Source organism: Lonchura striata, chromosome 4 (assembly GCF_050655825.1).
Source record: "Lonchura striata isolate lonStrDom1 chromosome 4, ASM5065582v1, whole genome shotgun sequence".
NCBI lineage: Eukaryota > Metazoa > Chordata > Aves > Passeriformes > Estrildidae > Lonchura > Lonchura striata.
The window spans coordinates 44288830-44310963 of NC_140706.1; the positions used below are offsets into that span (position 1 = coordinate 44288830).

General features: G+C 44.7%; 2 protein-coding genes across 3 annotated transcripts; both read right to left on the minus strand.

Annotated features, from left to right (window-relative positions):
* Positions 1-1609: 1609 nt before the first annotated feature.
* Positions 1610-15288, minus strand: SRP72 (signal recognition particle 72). 2 transcript variants are annotated; one of them, XM_085578088.1, is made up of 20 exons: positions 15155-15288; positions 14018-14138; positions 13087-13122; positions 12267-12390; positions 11318-11461; positions 10429-10540; positions 9352-9383; positions 8664-8788; positions 8512-8569; positions 8201-8332; positions 7677-7805; positions 7085-7157; positions 6475-6539; positions 5456-5551; positions 4897-5000; positions 4219-4296; positions 3460-3597; positions 3147-3184; positions 2674-2833; positions 1610-1863 (listed from the first exon to the last, which is right to left on the minus strand). In XM_085578088.1, the coding sequence occupies exons 1-20, from the start codon at positions 15258-15260 to the stop codon at positions 1689-1691; spliced, it is 2046 nt and encodes a 681-aa protein (XP_085434214.1). In that variant the 5' UTR covers positions 15261-15288; the 3' UTR covers positions 1610-1688. The 2 variants fall into 2 exon arrangements, with proteins under 2 accessions (XP_085434214.1, XP_021388273.3); XM_021532598.4 differs by lacking the exon at positions 13087-13122.
* A 3815-nt stretch (positions 15289-19103) lies between these two features.
* On the minus strand, positions 19104-22108 carry LEPROTL1 (leptin receptor overlapping transcript like 1). The gene is made up of 4 exons (XM_021532652.4): positions 22049-22108; positions 21765-21840; positions 20312-20498; positions 19104-19304 (listed from the first exon to the last, which is right to left on the minus strand). Exons 1-4 carry the CDS (start codon positions 22062-22064, stop codon positions 19188-19190), a joined length of 396 nt encoding a protein of 131 aa, XP_021388327.1. The 5' UTR covers positions 22065-22108; the 3' UTR covers positions 19104-19187.
* Between the last annotated feature and the right edge of the window lie 26 nt (positions 22109-22134).

A 22134-nucleotide genomic window follows, 5' to 3' on the forward strand; every position in this document is an offset into this window, starting at 1 on the left:
AATAATTTAAAACAATACTTTTTGTTCAGCACTCAGTTGGCAGCAAGTGCCTGCCAGCCATTCATACAACTGGCTTCTTACTCTATGCTCTGTTCCTTTGTCTTTCAGACAACACACTTTCTTTCAGCCCCCTTCTCAGATATTCCCACTGTACAGGCAGGGTAAAAAAAAATTGATTCTGCATAGTAGATTTTTACTGCCAGGAGACTCAGGAGTTGTTTTTCCCTTAAGCTGCAGTAACATGACCCCTAGTCCCTACCTTTTAAGGCCTTTGCTTTAAATTCTTTCAGAGACAGAAGCTTTTGCCTTTGGGCTGACATCTGACAACTCTCTCCAAGGTACCATTTCTACCCACTGACAGTCTGTGTCTGGAAAAATGTTTTGGCTACATTCAGATCAAACCAGAATTTTATCTGTCAGAATTGATAGTAGTTTAGCATGAATAAGTTTTCAGCAGAATGAGATACATAGTCATAATTCTGTATGATTTAGTATGCTGTTTGCTTAGCTTTACTTGCTCAGGATGAGTAGCTGGATTTGCTGAAGCTTCATGCTGCAAACCATGAACTTACACCTCCATAGCTGAAATTAGTTTTCCTAGTAATTTTCCTAGTAGCTGGCATATTACTGTGTTTTGTCTTTAGTACAAGAAAAATATTGATAACACACTGTTGTTTTCATTGTTGAAAAATGTGTTTATCCTAACTCCTGGGCTTCTTTTGCTTCCCATGCTCTACCAGCAAGTAGGTCATCAGAAGATAAGGACACAACAATCAGCAAAGCTGCAACTTCACAAGAACCATCAATAGCCTTCCTGCACAGACACAGAGAAACACCTCAGTAAGGTGTTAAAGATCCAGACCAAAATAACCATTGTGCCAAGAGGCATGTGCAAGCTGAATGCAGGATGTGCACTTATAGTCTCAAAGGTGTCAATTTCTTGAGGATTTCCTGTGTTCTGGGTCCCTCTCCAGAGTCACCAAAGCTTAAGCTGACCTGCTGCTGTACCACTCTTTATTTTCATAAACCCAGCACCTAAGACTTGTAGGAACGTAGGATCAAGGCCAGAGGAGGAAGCGCACGTCAGACAACCACACACATTCTGCTCACCTTTGTTTTGCCAAGCCCTTTAGAATAAGGCAGCTGGCTTGCGGAAAATGGGACACTGAATCTGCTGCCATACACTTCACCATGCTTTCTTCCAACAGACCCGTTATCCCCCTTCTTATCCTGTATTATAAAGCCCAGATGTTGTTTTCTAAAATGCTTTGTGCCTTTGCTCTTTAGTGGTCAATGACTGACTGACATAAAAGACAGTGCCTGCATCATGCATAGATAAATCTGCTAAAGGCCTAAACTGACATATGGAAGAGGAGCATGAAACTGCATTTTAAGAAATTCTTGGTTATCTCATATCTCTTAAATGTCTGGCAACATAGAAACAGATTTCTTCTTATGGGCTATGTTTGACTTTGATGGCAACAACCCAAGTCACAGTGGGGTAAAATGTGAGGAAGTGAACTTGGTGAGCAGACAGATCATGGCATCTATACCAGCCCATCTCCCCCCAGACCACTGACAGGCAGGACAGAGATCCAGATGCCAAGTCTTTCGCCAGCACGCGCTTTTGACCTTTATTCTGCAACCAGCATCACGTATTGAAGGAGGGAGGTTACACATCCTGCTTTTTACCACCCTCCTTTAGCCCCTTTCTTCTTTTTCTGCTGCTGTTTCTTCTTGGTGGCTGGGGCACCCGCAGGTTTTTGGTGCCTGGGAGGGATGACGTTACTTGTAGCCGATACAGCTGCCCCGCTGCCAGGCCGAGGGGAGGTAGGTGGGCTGCTGGCAGTTCTACTGGCATCCCTGCAGGAAGAGAAAGCACAAGAGAAAAAGGCACTGTGTGGGTTCAACAACCACCTGCAAGACGTGGTACTAATGCAGGGAGCTGACAGTGAAAAGCAGCAGCTGCCCCATTAGGTAGCAAGTATTAAGTATGAGAGGGCACTTATGCAAGGAGAGGCTTCAACATACAGAAGGAGCTGGCAGAGGATGGGAGCATGTCTCAAAGGGCAGCAATCATCTTCTAACTGATGTTCACTAGATGGTGTAAGTCACTGACAATGAAAGAAATGCTAACTTTTTAATAGACATGTGACAGCTCATGCAACACACAAGAAGCCTTTCAGGTCCCACTCCTAGGCAATGCAAACCCAGCATCCTTCCTCTCAGATGCTAGGCACCATCTTGCTGTCAGGCTTCATACATAATGGTAATTCTTGATTCCAGCTCAAATCATCAATGTCAGTTTAGAAGGAAGTACAGTGTTTTCTCAAATCATGGCTAATGGTTCTGCAGCTGCCAGAAGCCTTGAAAGCAAATTGCTCAAGAGAAAGCATGCAAAATTCATCTCATTGCCAAAGGAAAAGCACATTTAAAGACTATGAGAATTTAATTTGCACCTTGGCACCTTCAAGCATGCCTATCCTATCACAATGGTTTTCAGGAACCTATAGGGATCTCCAAGGAGAGCAGCTGGTAGCAGGTTCAAGCAGCAAAGTACAATGTCACCCGCAGCTGGTGTGGTGACAGAGCTGCAGCAGAGCAGCAGAAACACAGCCCTCCCAGCTGCCCAGGAGTGAATCCCCCATCAATCCTTGCAAAACAGGTACTTACAGTTCAGAGGAGCCAGTTGTGGTTGAACCCTGAGTCCCCTTGCCAACCTGATCCTTCTTCTTGCCCTTCTTCCGTCCACGGTAGTAGGACCGCTCTCGCATTGGAAGCCACCGCTCAGGGTCGGGAGTCACCTTGGGGTCGTAGTTCTTGGGCAGCTTTCCTGCAGAACATCCAGTGCCAAGAAACGAGATCAGGGTCAACACACTACAGGCATCACCAAAGGACATGCATGGGATGTCAGTAGCCAGGCAGTACAAAGAGACCAGCAACTACATCACTCTATCAGGATGTTACTCCCACTTCTGAGGAAAAGTGCCCCACCAAACAAGCTATCATGAAGATCCAGGTTCCCAGAGACACAGTCCTAGCAAAGGGCTCCAGCTCCTAGGGACCTGGAGGCTGGCTATTTGAAGAAAGGATCTGGAGAGCTCTCTGGAGCTGTGCTGTATCAACAGCTAGGAAATACAACTTACCCTTCTTTTTTTTCTTCTTTTTCTTCACTTCCCCTTGTCTGAAAGGAAAACAAGACATTGTGACATAGCAGACACAAAGCAGACAAGTTAACTAAAAACTAGCTCTGGAAGAAGCTAAACCATTCCCATGTCTCTAAGAATTTGGTCTGCTGCTACATGAAGCTCCTTGCAGTCAAACAACTCCCTGTCCACCAGCCTGCCTTCTACAGCAATGCCTTCACCACACCAAGTGTGGTTCTTGAAGCACCCCAAAGAAGAATGCACCAAAGCTATAGTAATAAAATGAAATAAAAAATATAGCAGCCTGCTTTACCCTTGCTCCTTCTGCTGGTTGTCTCCAGTGAGCTTCCCAGCTTTCTTCCGAACATAGGTTGCTCCATGGGAGTTCTCCAGCACATCAACATCTACTTTCAGTGACATGGTGTCTGAGGAAGGCAAGTGTTTGCTAAGACTGCAAGGGAAGAGTTCAGGGATGCAAACGAACAAGCATAAACACCCATGTTTTTCCAGACAGCAAGAGACAACCTCATCTTAAATAAATTCTGTCCGTTAACGACTCAGACACCAGACAGGCCTACAGAACTATTTCCATCTCTCTCACTAGCTTCTTACACACATTAGGATGAGCTGCTTAATCACCATCTGCCTCATTTTTCCCTCTTTAATACACGGAACAGTTTCCTGTGAAAGCAGCTCAGGTGAAAAAAGCAGTATGTGAACGAGATTTTGGGAAAGCAAGAGCTTCACCATATTGTATCAGTCCTGCATTATTACCACAGATTTAAGATTCCAACAGAAAAGATGCAGGTGCTCTTTTTTGTTTTTTGTTCCACCTTGTCTTACTAATTCTCAAAGACAAGGAGGCCAAAGATAAAAGGGTCCTGAGATATCACAGTAATGAAGCCAATTAGAACTAACGTAGCTCCAGACAACTTGACCTGGATATGTAGCTGTTCCAAAGAGGTTCCTTGCCTTTCTTTGCGTAAGAGTGAGTCTCAAGTTCCCTGCACAGCTGAAAATCCAAGGAAGCAATACCGTGGAAACACCTCTTTCACCACCATTAAAAGGATACACTTTAGCTTTTTCAGGGTCAACAAGGGAATAGGCAGAGATGAGCTGCGCCAGAGTATGCACATCTTTCGGGTTTTGCCTTTTTAGAGAAAAAAAAAAAAATCAGAAAAGGACCAAGTTACCAATGTTACTCATCTCAAAGACTGGTAACACCACACAGTAGTTGCTGCTGCAGCACAGTTGCTATCTATGGGAACAGGCATGTTAGGATGTGGTCTCCTCAAGAGCAGACCACTAAATATCACTGGTGTGGATTAAGGGAGGTGCAGGCAAGTTCACAGTACCATGAAGCAGGCAACAGAAGAGGAAAAACCCAGTAGCAAAGGCAAGTTAACACTCCCCCAATATAAGATCCCATTCAGTGCACAATAGAAACTAAAACCTAGACCATGTTTGTGTAGCACTAGAAAAAAAATGCATTCTAGTCCCCAGAGCAATGTTCACTGCACACAAGAGGATTCTGGGATAAGTCTACCAGGTTTTCAAGTGAACATCAACTACAGATCAAATTAATTATCTCCTCTTCTTACAAAATACAGTCTTGCATTGAAGCCCCTATGCAAAAGCAACTCTAAAGGACAGCTACTAGTCAATCAAAATTGACAGACACTGCCTGGCACCAGACAGCTTGCAGAGGACTCTGGGTGGAGACCTGCTGCTCAGCAACCACCCAACTCACTTCCAGAGCTCCTCCAAGTCGCTGATTGCTTCCTTCTTCCTGCCATGCTTTAGTTTGAAGTTGGCAGCTTCCCTTATCAGTGACAAATGGACAGGAGATTTTGGCTGAAAGACACAGCAGCCAAAATTAGTTCCTTATTATCACAGCATGGAACCCAGCTCTAGCTGGCTTTAATAAACCTGAGGCTTGGCCAAAGAGAACCGAGTTAACATCTGTCATGCAGAAAGTAGACCACCTTTGCACTGTGGGAAGTGAGGCAGAACTGCATGTGACAAGGCAGCTTGCTGCTCCACCATATTTTCCAATCAGGGAGAAGTCCTGATGGCTACATTTAGGCATCCATTGATGCCACCCTCCTAATCTGACAGGAGTTGCTGCTCCCTATTTGTAACACATCTAAAATATTACTGATAAATGCTCACAAAACAGGGGCTCCAAATATCTCCAAATCCCCAACTGGATAACTGTTGTGGCTATGCATCAACATGAAAAGCTGAATTGGACTGGCTAGAAAATCCAGGACAGATTCCTGCACACTAGCTCCTCTGGTCTGACTTGCCTGGTGTTGCTGATACCACTGGATAGCCTGTGTGAAGACTTCAATTGCACTGTCAATATCCTCTTCATGACTGTACATTGTCACCAACGCAGACACCTGCAAACATTCAAGAGCAGTAAACAGTAGATCTTCATGCAAATTGTCTACAGCCAGAGTCTCAGCAGTTAAACAATGGGATTTCCCAAAAACAGTCAGTGTGAGCTTTCTGCTCTGTCCCTAAAGAACAGCTGTGCTAACAGGCAGGATACCCAGGCCACATCTTCCTACCCAAGTCACTCCCGAAGGAACATCCCCAACATCTTTCTCCTATGGTACAAGCTTAAGATTGCATACTAGTTTCATTAGAAAACCTTTTTCATTCACCATTCTCTACCCCAAGAGCTATGAAAAAAGAAATCAGCACTAAAGAGCTTATAAGGATACCATCCATTTGCTGTCATCCCAGTCACAAGTAGAGGTGACTCAGGGTAAGGAGCTGTTATTGTTAACTTGCAATTATTGTCAGTCACACTTACAATTGGAACAGATCCAACTATCAGCCCCTGTTCAAGATGCTCCTGCTGAACATGAGAGCATTTACAACGCCATCAAGCTTTTCTGAATAGCAGGTGTGGATAAGCATGCAGATCAAGGTGATGCTGCAGGGATGGAAAACAGCACTTTCCCCCTAAGGCCTGCTGTCCTAAAGCTGCTGCTAAAACGTCCCAACAGTACCTACCAGCAACCAGCAGCTGCTCCAGTCATGTTATGCAAGTAAATCCAGGCAACATGCAGGACTGAGAGATTACCAGGTAGTGGGAACATAGGCAGAGAGCATCTCTCTGACAGGCAGAGTACTTCTGCCTGTAACTACATTCAGGCTACCTGAAGCAAGTTATAATACCACCTTTGTCCAAGACAAGGAATCCTGCAGACACTCAAGTCAAGTGGCAGCCATGGGGGAGGCAAAAAGGAGCAAGCAGTGCAAAGCTCTCCTACAAGGGAAAAACCTTACACAGTCCAGACGGAGTTTTGCTTACCATACCAGGCTTGTGCTGCAGTTCTTCTATGCTCCTCAGGATCATGCAGGCTTTGGTGACACTGCCTAGGAGACAAGGAAGAACACACTCTGAATGGCATCACAACACCTGATCCCACCAGTGAACTTAGAGCCAAACAGTGGGGATAGAACAATTCCCCTTCTCACAACCTCTCCTCCATTGCAGGAGTTAAGGACAGGCCTCCACACAATGGACCCTTCTGCTCTTGTCACATCCTGCAAGGGTTCAGGAGCAAGCTTTGGCTACCAGGGAGTTTTCTTCAGGCTCAAGTCTGTGCTGCCTGACTGCATACCATAATGGTACCATTATGGAGCCTCACACTGCTCCCAAAATTATCCTGCCCCAGAAGAGATTCAGCATTTCACAGAGACTGCAGGCATTTCTGCCAGCAATCTGTGGAGCCTGTGTATCCAGACATTAGTTATCAGCAACATCCTGCTAAATATATGTATTACCTGATTGAAAGTATCTGCTCTGCACCCCTGTCACAACAGTGACTGCAGCAAAGATTGCCCTGAAGTCTGGTTTTCTTACCCCTTGTACCCTTGTCATGTGCAGACACTTCCCAACAAAGGAGGACACTAGATACCTTGAGCAATTTTTAGCTGGGCCATCGTCAGCTTGATCTCAGCTGCATTGGCAGGGTGCTGGTCTGCAAAGTCCTGAGAGTCAGAAGAAACAACAATTCAACTTGTGTGTGGACACCAGGCTGATGCTTTGGTGAATCATATGTCATGCTCAGTCACAGCAAGCTGGCAAGAGCCAAAGACAGCTTTCCAGCACAGGCAGGTTTCAGCATACAGCAGAGAAGGACCACCAGGTGTGCCCTTTCAGATTTCTGTCCCAGGCCACTCATTCCCTCCAAGAAGGGTATCGCAAACTGCTTGTAAGCAGAGTAGCAAAGCCTACTTCTTATTACCCTAGAAGTCTACTACAGTTTTGTAAGCATAAAAATCATAGGTGTAAGGGAAATATTTCCATTTAAAAGCAGAATTGTTCCATTTAAAAGCAGAATTGTTCAATTGAGTGTGAAGGCTTCCCAGCAGCATTAAACCAAACCAAAATAAGGAGTCACATACCTCTGGAAATTTAAACCAAACAAAACAAACTAAGGGAAAACAGCACAGGAGAACACAACACACAGGTTTAAATGGTGCGTGGCCAACTTTCTCTTAACCTACCTGCAGAAGCCCTACGGCCTTTGCATGCTGCTTCTCACGACACAGCTGGGCTGCCTGGATAAGCACAGGGAGCAGATGCTCGGGGCTCTGGGACTGCAGGCTTGCTGACAGCTTGCGGCACTGATCTGCCTGGAGTGGAAAGAGAGAACACACTTTTCTCAACGTCTGTGAGCACCTTACACAGGGCTAAGAAACCAACAGTATCTAAGAGGTACTAGTAGTTGACTCCCCTGAAATGAGTACAAAGAACCAAGAAGTCCTCTTAGTGGCCCTTCAGACACATATAAGAACCCCCACATCCTTTTTGTCTTCTAGTTATCTCCACACCATCCTCCCTACAGCAATACCCAAGTCACTAAACAGACAGTTGTGCTTTTAGGGATGATTTTATTTTTCTGCTTACTTATGTGCCTAAATCAAGTCACCCTAGCTTCTGAAACAGAACAGCTGCATCTCCATTTTTGCCCAGTCAAACTCCCATGGATTTAATCCATAGCTACTTATTGCAGATCAGTTTCCCCTACCTGGTTAGTGTACATTGCAAGCAAAGCTTTGTTGAATTCAATCGCCTGGAGCTGCTTCTTGGAGAGTTTATGCTCAACACCTTCTGCATTGGTCAGTTTCACCTTTTTCTTTGAATCAAAGACATTTTGGTCCTGCAGAAATCACACACCATGAGAAGATTTCACTACATTCCTTGAAGAAGAAAAGGTCCCTGGGTCCGCAATTTAACTACTGTTTAAGAAAACATCTTTACTGATTATCTCCCTTCTCTCCACAGAAGCAGAGAAGCGAGCTGACTAACCACAGTATAAGTGGCAATGTAATTCTATACCTTGTTAATTGTGATGATATTATTTGCAATGACAGCAAGGAGTCCTACATCTGTTGGCCTGCAGATAAGAAAAGCAGAAAGCGTACTGTTACTGAACAGCAGTCTCTCACAGATGGAAGGCTGAGGATTTGTTTTAAAAAAAAATCCCTTACTTCAACTTGATTATTTGATTGTAGAGCTGTAGAGCATCCTCTGTACGTCCCTGCAGCTGCATGATATAAGCCATCTGACCGTGAATAATAGCCAGTTCAGCCTCAATGTCTTCTTCTGTCACATCCTGAAGGAAAATCAAAGAAAAAAGTAAAAAGCTGCTATCTCACCTCTATTCCAGCTTCCATATTCTGCTGGCAAACATCTGTGAGCATTCCTGGGCAGTATTAGCAGCAAAGTGCCCCAGCTACCACAGGTTAAGGTTGCAGCCACAGCACAAACACAAGCATATCTGAGTTAAACTAGAAGAAAGCTGACCCACTCCAGCTAGAAACTGAAGATTACCTTAACTTGTACGTTCAATCTGCCACTCTGCAACGATTGGCTACAAATTCCCTGTTTGTTGCCACCCACTCAGCACGTTCATAGGTCACAGGGGATAGGTCACAGGGAGGTTTCACACAACCTGAACCCTTCTACTTGCACCAGAACAAGCAACTATGCAAGGAGCACAGCAGCAAACAGCCTGTGGTGCCAGCTGCCCTCCTGCAACAGCCATGATGGCAGCCCCAGCCTCACAAGCTGGCACCAGCAGAGCAGCCCTGGCTCTGGCTCTCTGCACTTTGTGACTGCACCCTCGCTTCCCCTGCAGCAAAGCAAACACTCTCCAGAACAACACCAGGAACTTACAGAGTCTTCTGACAGCGACTGGCGGCACAGCTCTACAAAGAAAAACAAATTGAAAAACACAATTCAGAAGGCTTTTAGGGGAAATAAAGCCAGGCAAGAAGCATGAGGGAACATAGAACCTTTTCATATATCCCTGAAATTTCTGCTGCACTACAAGGGCACAGCAGACTACCAGTCTGATGATGGATGGGACTAAGCATGAGAGAGCAGACTAGGTGATGCAGAAGAACTATCAAAGGCACAGAAGATACTGTCCCTCCCAGACACTCATTTTCTCTTCTGAGCAAACTTCCTTAGACCTAGCTTCTGATTCTTCCCATAGGGATCAGTTGCAACTGCTCACCAGTCTTGTGAGTTAAGCGCTGCAAGCCTGCAATATTCAGCTGGCAACACTCTTTATGGCACAGCAATTATGTTAGTTTACAGTACCCACACTGGTCGCTTCTTTACTTTCTCATACTTCACCAGAATATCACTTGTTTGCTCTCCAAAGGACTACTATCAAAGGACATAGGCTCAAATTACACATGCTTATCAGTTGTATAGGACACTTGTTATTCTTCATCAAAACTGGGACAGAACTGACCTATTTATCTGTAAGAGCAATTAGATCAGACAGAACTAGTCCTTCCTAGTTCTCTCCCCAGATCTTTTTTAAACACACAAAATCCCCCTTTCACCCCATAGAAAAAAATCGTCTTTGCTAAAAAGCTCCTTTACTAGCTTATACCAATTAATTCCATGAAGTATTTTGAACTTTTATAGCATGTATTCAAGTACATATTCATACTAACAAAATCTCATCTCGTGCTTATGAGATTACACTCACATCTATTTCCTGCTTCAAAAAAATGCACAAACTTATTGAATACAAAACAGGGGGCTGTAGGAGAGCCAGGACATGCTGCAAAAGAGTTGCAGAGGAATACTTGTCCAAAAACACCAGCTTCACAACAAATTCTGCTGCTGGTCAGTTTTTAAATTCTCAAAACCTCTTTTCCTCTGATTTCTGTCTACAGAGAGCAAATAACTACTTCTACCACACAAAGCTTCCCTCTCACCTCACCAAGCTTTTACCTTCTGCTTTTTGCAGTTTTTTCATTGCTTCATTCAGCTTTCCTTGCCCAATCAATGCACATGCACTGTTATAACACAGCTCGTAGGTAGCCTCTCGAAGGCCTAAATCCTCCTAGCATGAAAAATAAATATAACATTACATTAGCATAAACACCAACAGATTTAACAGGCAACAGACACAAACCAGAGTCTTCCTGTACATTTAAACTAATCCTTGAAAAATAAATTTAAAGAGCAAATTTAACGGCACATGTATCTGCAAGTAAGTTGCAGCACAAAGGATCTTCCCTCACACTGCACAAAGTCAGAGGCCACTGACAAGGCAGCAAGGAAACTCCAGCCTGAGCCTGGGGACTACGTAGGCTGGTGCAAGAGGGCAACTAAGAACTACTGGTCTAGAGAATTAGAAAGCGGATCCACAGCACTGAACAGAAAGCTGAAAATGCTGTGTGCACCTCTAAAGACAAGGATTTCTAAGCAAATGTGAACATTATAATCTTCACTGTTCATTAACAAAAATATTCCCAAGCATGGCTGGGTGATCAGAGCAACTAGGCTTTAACCCTGGGCAAGAGGGTAATGAGAGAGAAAAGTGCTAGTCACCACAGTGTTCTGCTAATGCAGTTCAGAAAGATCTACTTCCTGCTCTGCTGTAACATCTAAAGTACAAGCTCTCTAGAGATCGAAGGTGAAGTATAATTCATAAATAACAACAGCATTTATTCCTCCATGCATGGAAAACTACTAAGTGATCTTCAACATGCTCAGGAATGTTTATGAGACAGGAACACATTTCTGTTCTGTTCAGTATCCACAATTCCAATACAATTTGCATTCCTTTATTCCTTGACTCTCACTCTTACACCCAAAGACATACATACTCACTTACTGGCACCACCTTCTCCCACGTGCTTTGTGCTGCCACAACAGCAGAGAGGTTGGTTTTTCTCTCCTCTTCATACTCATCCTGGGAGTTGCGGATGAGATCTCTGTACGCAGCCAGACAATCGTCATAACGCTCCAGTCTGTACAACTGAGAAAGGGATTAGCCCTCAGAACAGTATTTTTCTGTGCACGCTGGTAACTACAGCCTCCTTCCTCCCTCCCCATGGACTGGGGGCACCAGAACATCATATGTTTTAAGCTGAACATTACTAACATTTGCATCTATCTTTAAGGGCAAGCTATGTAGACTACACTTGCAAGGACTCAAGCAATGACACCAGATACCTGCACAAAAATGACACAGCTCCTACTCCTAAAACAGCTTCTTTAAAAGCAGCAGTTTACTCAGTTTTGTCCCCAAAACAGCCTTCTTCCAAATTAGATCGCCTCTCTAAGAAAGAAATTAAATGAATGGTCTTTCATGCAGCTGAGAGAAGATAGCCAATTCTTCACAAAACCATTCTGATCAACCAGGAAAAAAAGATGAGGAAAAATTATAACTTCTTTTCCGCATTACTTTTAATGCCTGAGACGTCAGGTCCCACAAACCATTCCTGAACAGGTATCTAATGCAAACAGATGGCTGAACCACAAACAAATCCCATCAGATTCCTTCCTTCCTCAATCAGATGGCTAGTATCAAGCCAGACCCAGGAATGGAACAGAAGTCACAAATGTAGTGCTTTGGTTCTGTGGGAAGGACTTGATGAGACACTGCCTCCAGAAATAGGCAACTGAAGCTTCACAGAAGTTTGAGCAGCTGGAACTGTACCTGTCCTTACCTTCAAGCCAGAGAAGGAAATTCTATCCCCATACTTGCCCTCCCTTTAGAGGAGGGACAAGGAGGCATCCAGCATATGAAACTCCCACCAGGAAGAAAAGCTTGTAATTACCACTTGTCCATAAAGCTCCTTTAGTTTGTCTGTCTGCTGGCTGGCACTCTGAATGGTCTTGAGAGCACTTTCAATACGATTCAGCCTGTATTCACAGTAGGCCTTCTCAAAGGCAATAACATCACTGCAAGGATAAGACAAAGGCTGACAGCAAGCACTGGAGTTTCCATTCAACAGCATGTACTCACATATAACCCCAAAAAAAAAGGTTCCCTTTTAATGGCATTTGCACGCACACTGTATTCCAAATCCTCTCTCCTCCAGGCCGCCTACTAATTATGCTAATCAAATGCTTAAAAGGTAAAACAATAGCAAACTTCATTCCATGGCATTTTCTAAAGGAGAAAGCATTACATTGCAATGAAACATTGTTACAGCAAACTTTAAAGATAATAGACTCGCAGAGAGAGAAGAAGGTATAAAACACAGTCCTGCTTAGAGGCTGATACCAAGACAAAGGTAATGTTAACCGATTTTGAAATATGATTGGAGCAGAACTGCAACAAAAGGATTTGCTTTTGCCAACATAAATTGGCTTCAAAGCAAGCTCACACCAGCAGGGAAGCATTCTCAAAGAAGCAGAGCCTTGAATGCTATGTTCCACCTACCACCCTGAGTTACCACTTAAACCAAAAAAAAAATTAATCAGAAATTCCTTTAGTTCATACCTGGGGCCACTTATTATCAGCTTTACTTTGCCTATTTAAAATGATCTCGATTAAACTGAGTATTAAGGGAGTTTAAAAATTAATGGTATTTAGAATTAAACCAAAGCAGCAGGATAGGAAAACTTCAAGACAGACCAAAAACCACCACTTTCCTTGTTCTGCAGGACATGGACACACAGCAGAGTGAGCTGAAAGAAGTTATGGGAAGAACTCTGAAACCAGTTGAACACCAAAAAACAAACAAACAAACAAACAAAAAAAAACCACACACACACCTTCTCCTCACCATATAATAAAATAATAAGCTAAAAAACTCAAATTAAACTCCTTTTGTCCCAGGAAAGGAGGAATTAGTGAACAGGGTAATCATGTGTTATTCAGATGCAAACAAAAACAAAGGTATGTTTCATCACACTGATAACTTCAACACACCTTTCTGGGAATTTCCTTAACAACAGCATCTAAAACACAAAAATTTTGCTGCCAGCCAGTTCTTGGGCAGTACTTTTCATCCTTGTCATTGCACAAAGACCATCCTTATGAGGAACAAAATTAGAATCTTAAGAACACAAATGAGAAGCTTGACTTGCTCTCAAACACTATTTGTCTCCAGCATGCTGGTTTTGAGAGGATGCACAAAGGGCTTGCACCACCCCAAAAGCTGAGGCAGTTCCTTCAGGCTGGCAAAGCAAAGGACCCCAAGGAGCCATATGATGAGACAGCCAAGCAAAGCCAACAGCTCACTGCCACTTCCCTCCCAGAGAGATCTGTCCCCTTCCCTTGTACCAGCCACAATACCCAGCCACATCTATGAACAGAATCAGCACATGAAGGTGGCTAAAACCTCAGTTAGGGACAATCCCTTCAACAGCAACAGCAAGATGTTGGACTGTCTCAAACTCGACAAGACCCTGTCTCATCCCCACCCATAAATAAATGTGTCACTGAGAAGACCAACCCCAATGTCTCTGAGCATATCCTGGTCTTTATTTTGCTGCCTTATTTTTTCCACTGAAGCTGCAGCAGCTTCTCAGGGACTCAGTAGTTTCATATTTTTGTAGAGCACAGCAGCACACAACTCACCTGGTTAACACTTTAGTGTGGGTATTGATTACACCAAGGGCTTCCTTGAAGTTCCCATTCTGGATAAGACACACTACTTTACACTGAAGCGCTGTCACGTCATCTTTGTTGATCTGCAGTACTGGAGAAGAAACCATTTTCAACTCAATGAACCAACTCAATGATCCAATACAAACCCAGGCTTTGTAAGAGACTCATATTATTAGAGCTGCAAAATCCCATCTTAGAGAGTGGTCACATCAATTTAAAGCATCCTGGCATGGTTTGCTTTTGGCCCAGATCATGAAACAAACCCCAGCAGGATAAAATAATCCAGTATAAATCCTGAACTTACCAGAAGTATGCACTGTGCTAATATGTCTGGAAGAGAGCTGCACCAAAGGACCTGGGCAAACATTTCCTTGGCATGTCACTTCCAGGCAAAGAACACAGTGCCAATGCCCCAGTGCCACGTAAAGGATACTCAGGAAGGAAAACAGCTGGTACAGAAGAACAGTCTGGCTCTTGTCAGGGAGTCACTGTACACTGTAAAACTTTCTGCCAGTGGATGACAGTGAGTGAGAACTAGAAGAGAGGCATGTGTTTTGCTATTTGATTTTTTTTCAGGGATGCCAGCTTTTCCAGGTCAGGAGATGAATCCCTACTGCCTACCAGCAGCACAGACAGAATTTATAACCACAACGTGCCTTATGCTGCAATCCCGTTTTGGATGCCTAGCCACCAAAACAACACATCTCAACAGGAACTCTCCCTTTCTAGCAAGTTGTTGCTCTTGCTCCCAAGTCAGTTAGTCCATTTGCACAACACCACTCCTCCAGTTCCCGGGGGAAAAGCCCTCCTTCCTCCCATGATCAAAACGGAAGGAAAACCCACGAGTAACTCCGAAGGTTTAACGCACAGCGAGGGATGCTTAATGCAACACAAGGACCCGATGGTCACGGTACAGCAGCGGAGCCCGAGCCCCAGCTGCCTCTCTTCCCTCTGCCCCAACACAGTAAGATCCCCGCAGCCCTGCTCCCGGCACGACGCCTACGGGCGGCCCCCACCCGCCACACCGCAGCGACCCTCCACAAGGCCAACGCGCCCGGGCAGAGACCGCAGACCCGCGGGGGGGGGCGGCACTGTCGCCGCACTCACTCTTATTGACGGACTTGAGCGCGCGGGCGAAGTCGCCGTTCTGGCCGCAGCGGTTCACCTCGCTCCACAGCCCCGCCGCCGCCGCCGCCCCCGCGGCCGCCGCCATCTTGGCACCGGGACCAGACACACGTCGCGGGGGCGGCGCTGCGCCGGAAGCGGAAGTGGCGAGCGGGGCCCCGCCCCCGAGCGGCGTTCGTGCCGTTCCGGCAGCCCCGCCCTGCCCGGCGCCGCCCCGGCGCTGTGCGTGTGCCCGGGCCGCGCAGCTTCGCCCTGCTGGGAATGAGCTGTGCCCGGGCCCCGCAGCTTCCCGCCGCTGGGAATGAGCTGTGCCCGGGCCGCACAGCTTCCCGCCGCTGGGAATGAGCTGTGCCCGGGCCCTGCAGCTTCCCGCTGCTGGGAATGAGCTGTGCCCGGGCCGCACAGCTTCCCGCCGCTGGGAATGCCGTGTGCCCGGGCTCCGCAGCTTCCCGCTGCTGGGAATGAGCTGGGCACCGCAGCTTCCCGCCGCTGGGAATGCCGTGTGCCCGGGCCGGCGCGGGTTCTGCGCTGTGGAAGGGGAGCAGCGCTGCAGAAAGGGAGCTGGGGGTCCTGGGCCATGGCATTGAATGTCAGTCATTGTGCCCTGGCAGCCAGGAGGGCCAACCCTGCCCTGGGGACATCAGGCACAGCTGGGCAAGGGAGGGATTGTCCTGCTCTGCTCTGCACTGGGGCGGCCTCACCTCCAGTGCTGGGGGCAGCTCTGGGTGACACAATGAGACACTGAGCTGTCAGAGTGCCCAAAGAACGGTGACGGGCCTTGAGGGGAAGCCATATGAAGAGCGCTGGAGGCTATTTGGTTTGTTCAGCCCTGAGGAGAGAGGGAGACGTTGTGGTCTTGAACAGGCTCAGCAGAGGAAGAGGAGGGGCAAGTACCGACCTCTTCACTCTGGGTGACAAGTGACAGGACTCAAGGAAACTGAATGGAGCTCAGTCAGGGAAGGTCTAGGCTACGTATCAGGAAAAGGTTCTTCTTCCAGAGGATGCTGAGGCACTGAAACAGGCTCCCCAGGGAAGTGTCATGGCACCAAGCCTGACAGAGCTCAAGAACCTTTTGGACAATGTTCTCAGGCCCTGGGTGTGACTCTGGAGATCATCCTGCACAGAGGCTGGAGCTGGACTCAGTCATCCTGATAGGTCTCCTTCAGCCCAACATATTCAATGATTCTACTGATTTAATTTCCTTTCATGAAAAAGCCCTGCAGATGTAGCCCTTATTGCCAAATAACTCCACTCACAATGCTCTGACCAAAGTGAATGCGTGTGTGGAGAGGGAAGGGGTGATTGATCATTCCAAAAGGATTTTTCACCAAGTCCTATTACTTTCTTCTGTTAAAAGACTGGCATCAGTCATCAGTTTTCAAATTTCAGAAATGTCATGATTACAAATATCTGTGTGGTTTTTTTTAAATAAAAAATGCAGTTATAGATATATCAGAGGGTTAAGGTGAACATCACTTTGAATAACACCACCAACATATCAGGATTTGGCTTTCAAACAGAAACTGAAGGAAACACTGCAATGTGAGATATGATCAACAAAGTTGGCTCAGTGCAACTTGGACACTGGACCCTCTCTTTATAAAGCAGTCCCAGGTAAAAAACACAAATACTCACTCTGAAGGACTAGTGAGCAGTCTGGTGTCATCTCTTCCCCTGGAGTAACAACCACATTAAATAAAGGAAAAAGAACAATTAATACTTTAAACAAAATACTCTTTTTATTAGAGTATTTTTGATTAAACATACAGAACTCAAGATTGCTATTTAAAATTTGTATCGCTCAAAGTTTTTCCCTCTAGAAGGATGGTAACACAATCTCAGTGCATATTATATGGAAGGATCATACCTCTCAAGTGTCCCGCTCATGAATCAGAGCAATACTGCATGTACTTGGTGTGCAAGCAAGGAGGGAATGCTGTACTGCAATTAACAAAAAAAAAATGCACCACCAATACATACAGAGTCAGCTTCATGACCGGTGATCCAGAGAGTAGCATCACTTGGCTTCAGGAATGAAGGAGAAAACAGCTCCTGACCATGAAAAAGTAATAGGTAACAGATCATATATGTACAAGTCCTAGTGATTCCTCCTCCATAAGGACTGCAGAGGATTGCAATTTTAGCCACTGGTTTGGAAAATTTTTTGAAGCATCCATTGTACTAGGGGCATGGGCAAAGAAATCTTGCAGAAAAGGGGAAAGAAACGTGATCCTACAGCCGTTGTGCAGCTCCAAATGCCACCATCGCAGTGGCCTGGTGAAGCATTTGCTTACACTTAAAACACATCTGCTCTGGAGCCTTGGCACTTGCTTGTTCCTGTGTTCTACAGCCAGGACATTAACAAAGCAATGTATGGAGGTACCTACACCCCAGCTGCCCCCACCAGCCAGTATCAGTTCCAGGAGCACACCCCATTACTATCAGACTTCATATATTCATATACATTTGTGAACATATATATATATATATATATATATATGAAAACTTCATACTTCATTTGCATCCACGCACAAATATTACAGCCAAGACCTGCAGTTCTCTGCCTTTTCATACTGTTGAGCAAAGCCTAAGCTTTCACACATAGTAAAGTTTCACAGACTTATTTTTCAAGATTTGAAAAATACAATTTAGAAGTAGGTTTGGTCATCACTCAGGTGGTACAGGCAAACCTGGTTAAGCAGTACTCATCAACTGTATTGTGATGGAATGTCCAATGGCAGATTTCTTCAAATGAAAAATCTGGACAATTGAGAGGTATGCAGAAAACTTGTCTTAAATACTTGAAGCTACATGTGCAATCTTACAGAACACAAGCTACAGTTACAGACATAACAGTAAATCTTATTAACCAACAGTGCATAAGAACTTAAAAACAGTCAGTGAAATCAGTTCAGCCAGTGACTTCCAAAAAAGTCGTGCCTCAGCTGCATTGAGGGGGGAAGAAAAAAAAAAGGGGGAGCAGGAAAACTCATTCTTAGGCATTTTTAACACAAGGTTTTAATCTACATTTTAAAAGCTGGTTTATTATATATTTATATATATATGCTATGTATAAAATAAATTAAAAAGGGGGAGGAGCAAATAACTTTGTATATGCTTCAAATTAACACAGACCAGTAGTTCCATAACTGAACATTTTACCATCTTTGTGGTAAAAAGTTGACATAAAAGTTCAAAACCATACAATGCTTATAAATAGAGTTTAAAAGATACATTTTTTTAAAAAAATGGAATTTAAACATCATTTTCACTTCCCCTACACTACACTTCAATTTTGTATGTCAGCATCAATACATTTACAGAGTATTTGAATGTCACATCCACAGAATCAGTAACAAAGCAGGTAAAAGCCAGTGGTGTTAAAATTTAGGACTTTTCTCCCAAATAACTCTACCTGCTCCTCAGCCTTCTCATGAAATGAAGGCTATCAACATTCATCACCCAGTTTGAGGTATGGGCAGAAGAAAATCTGCAACCGGTACTCTCCAACCCACCTTGCCTCTAATAAAATATAGCAACAATCTATTGATCTGGTAATTGGCAATGGTGGTGGACAATCTTTTACTTCCATTCAGCTTGTATATAATTTAATCCTGGTATTAAAAAAAAAAAAAAGAAACATAGTATTAATGCTTAACTTAAAAAACAAACAAACAAAAAAAACCACCAACATGAAAAAACCCACCAAAAACCCCCAACTTTAAATCTATGTTTAAATGTTGTTCCTGGTTTAAAGCTTCACATAAAACATTGGACAGAAGGATGACAGTTTTAAACCAAGAGAGCACCTAAAAATATACCATAGGTAAAAATGAAATCAATCATCCCTCCACTTCATAAAAATGTAGAAACTCTGTCAGCAACAGTAGTACACTCAGAACGAACAATGTCAAAAGGAGCATCTAGAGGCTTGCTATGCTACTTCTCTTTATTGCCCATTCTCTCATTTGTATGGATGGCCACTGCATGACAAGATGCCTGTGGATAGTTCTTTTCACCACTGCTGCCAGCTGAAGTCGTCATTGCTGCCAAAGACCAAGAAAAATCCCAGGATGGTGGCAAAGATGACTGTATTCCCAGTGAGAACGAGTGCACATGCACCCCAGTAAATCTGTGAACAGGGGGAATTCAGTTAGACACATTTGGAGCTGAACACTAACAAGACACTAGGTAACACCTTATTGTCCCATTGTCGACAAAGTTCAGTAACACTGAACCATGATGCAAGACGCAATATCTCATTATTTGCGGTCACACCAAGCAGGCTGGTGTAAATTACTTGACAAATTCACAGCCAGCCAAGCAGCACTGCAAGTTTCTTCTAGCTGTACTCAAAGCATTGGCTAGCAGGCACAACTGGTTTGGTATGCAAAGTAAGGCTAGACAACAGCATCAAACACATCTGCAGCCCAAGCCATGCTGTAAGACTTTTTATAACAGGTATTTAAGATCTTCAAAACGCCAGCAGATATCCCAGTAGCAAAAAAGGAGGTGGATGCTTTCACAGGAGAGTAAATGGATTACTCAGAGGGTGTGAGGCATTCCAACTGCACATTCCATAAGAAAGTGCACTCCATGTTTTTTGACTTGGTAGTGCTTTCTGAAATTCACACAAACAAAGTGAACTTTTAAAGTATTTTAGTGAAAAGCTGTATACTGGGAAATAAGTAATGAGAACTTGGAAGTTTAAGAAAATTATACCAATATCACTTCAAATATAATTTATGGTGAGTATAAAAATGCTTTTTTTTGTTTGTTTATACATGCTGCTTTAGCCCAGCTATTCCACAAATTGTCTTTGAAGTATTCTTTACACTTCTATATTTGGTTACTTCCCTGTAAAGTTTTCACAGTATTTTCTGTCTCATTTTCTCTGCATTGTATTGTTAGGCTTTATTCCATGACCACGTAAAGCAATTGGCAATCACAATGTTCTGCCACACTTCCATTTCTGTATTGATTTTTCTTGCCAAAAAAAAAATCTTATTCTGGTTCCAAAAGTACATAATTATAAGTTATTTAGTGCATGAAAGCTTTACCTTCAATAAACAAACAAACACAAAGAACAAAGTTTTCTGGGAAGAAAAAAAGGCAATCACAGATTGAAATACTACTAACCAGTTCTGCTCTTGCAAACACTATGGGCAGCCCAAATGCTGAGACCACAATGCCTGTTGTAAGGAATATGGCCAGCTCCTTGCAGGCATTACTTGTAGCATCTGTGTCATCTACCAATCTTCTTGCTATGCAGTACGGGATAGGAGAGAGGATGTAAAAAAACAGAACAAACAGTGGCCAGTACTGGCTGAAAAAGAAAAGACAAGAAAAGTTTTAGTTAACTGGGTTTATTTCCTGCTTCTCCTAAAATCAATGCAAGGCATTTTCCCCACCAGCATTCCCATTTAGGAAAGACAGAAAAGCCCAGAGAAGCCAAATCCCTTACCTTGGAATGAACTGACCCTAATCTAACAGACCATGTGCGCGAGTGGTTTCAGCTGACCTCAGCAGCAGCGGAGTTCACCAACAGGATATTAACAAATCAAGATTTCACTAAGCAAGCCTAAATCTAATGCCACCTCACAAGGAGAGCTTAACTCCAAGTTTATCCTGCCAGTTGTACTCAAGAGATATCCTTGGAGCACCCCAGACTAGATTTCTCAGGCACACAAACACAGGTGCACATTGCTTCAATAAAACTTTACTGCATTGTTTGAAGGCAGCTGCATAAGGGTCTCCTTCCCAAGGGTGTCACTAGCACTGGTTTCATAACAAAAGAAAGCTGGCCTAGGAATTCTAGTCATATATGTAGAAACTGCAATTCACAACCAATAACAGGTCTATCAACAGGATACTTGGTATTTATTCAACAGCGAATAAGTAAATTTAAAATCTTTCCTGTATAGGCAGCATTCACTTGCAAAGAGTCAAAGCCGTAAGCCTTATTATCTGAGCACTTGGACTGCTACTTTGTATCTCCTGAAAACCAAGAGATAGGAATCGATGTCAGGAAAGTACAGACGGCAGCTGCAATTACTCGAGATGCTGTACTGCAAGTGTGGGGCACAGCCAAGGATGGCATGACAGTCACCGACAGCCCAGCTACCCCTAGGCAGCCACAGAAAAAGCCAATCCTTCCCCGGATAACCCACACCTGCTGCCCACCTCGGGAGATGCTGCTGTCTGATGGCCAGCCACAGCGGGACACCAGTCCAGACAGTCAGGGCAATGGATCCTTTCACGGTTTGCAGCCAGGTCTAGTGGCTTAACTTTTGCTCCTTTGCTCTTTAGGATTAATTAAATCCTGGATAGTCTATTTTTTTATTCCCACCACGATCTTCTGAATCAAAAGCCAAAAAAGCCCAACCAGCCAAAAAAAAAAAAACCAAAAAAAAAAAAAAAAACAAAACAAAACAAAACAAAAAAAAACCCACCAAAAAAACCACCAAAAAACCCCACAAAAACCAGAAGCCCCTCCTACGCAGAGATAAGTCATCAATCCACCATTATGGAAGCGGGACTCCTCTTAAGTTACAGCCGCAGGAAAAAGTAGAATAGAAAGAGTGCACGGTACTTGTATTGGGGCAGGGCGCATCCGAGCATCAAGAACATCAGTCCGACCGCTCCCCCAAAGGACAGGCTGATCAGCGCTACAACGAGAACAAACCCAAGCCACATGAAGGGGGCAAGGCACCGCGCACAGCACCGACCGCCCCCGCGGACCAGCGCGGGGCTCAGCGCAGCTCCAGCGGAGCTGGGACACTCGGGGTCCCGTGGCGGCTCCCGGCCGCTCCCGCCCGAGGGCCCGGCCGGCCCCTCCCCGCGCGCGCCCGCCGTTCCCGGCCGCGCCGCGCGCACCTTTGATTCCCGCCATGGCGCCGCCCGTCCCGCCAGCCGCGCGGCACCGCAGAGGCGCGCGCCGGAAGCCGGAAATGCCGCGCGGA

Excerpts from the sequence above, each read along its gene's own strand:
- SRP72 (XM_085578088.1), bottom strand. The coding sequence starts at position 15,260 with ATGGCGGCGGCCGCGGGGGCGGCGGCGGCGGCGGGGCTGTGGAGCGAG. Across the intron at positions 6,540-7,084 it reads CCAGCTAAAAATTGCTCAAG|GCAGTGTCACCAAAGCCTGC; the intron begins GTATCTAGTGTC and ends CTTGTCTCCTAG. Across the intron at positions 1,864-2,673 it reads ACAACTGGCTCCTCTGAACT|GGATGCCAGTAGAACTGCCA; the intron begins GTAAGTACCTGT and ends CTCTTCCTGCAG.
- LEPROTL1 (XM_021532652.4), bottom strand. Across the intron at positions 20,499-21,764 it reads TGCGCCCTGCCCCAATACAA|CCAGTACTGGCCACTGTTTG; the intron begins GTACCGTGCACT and ends TTTCTTTTTCAG. Across the intron at positions 19,305-20,311 it reads TGTTTGCAAGAGCAGAACTG|ATTTACTGGGGTGCATGTGC; the intron begins GTTAGTAGTATT and ends CCCTGTTCACAG.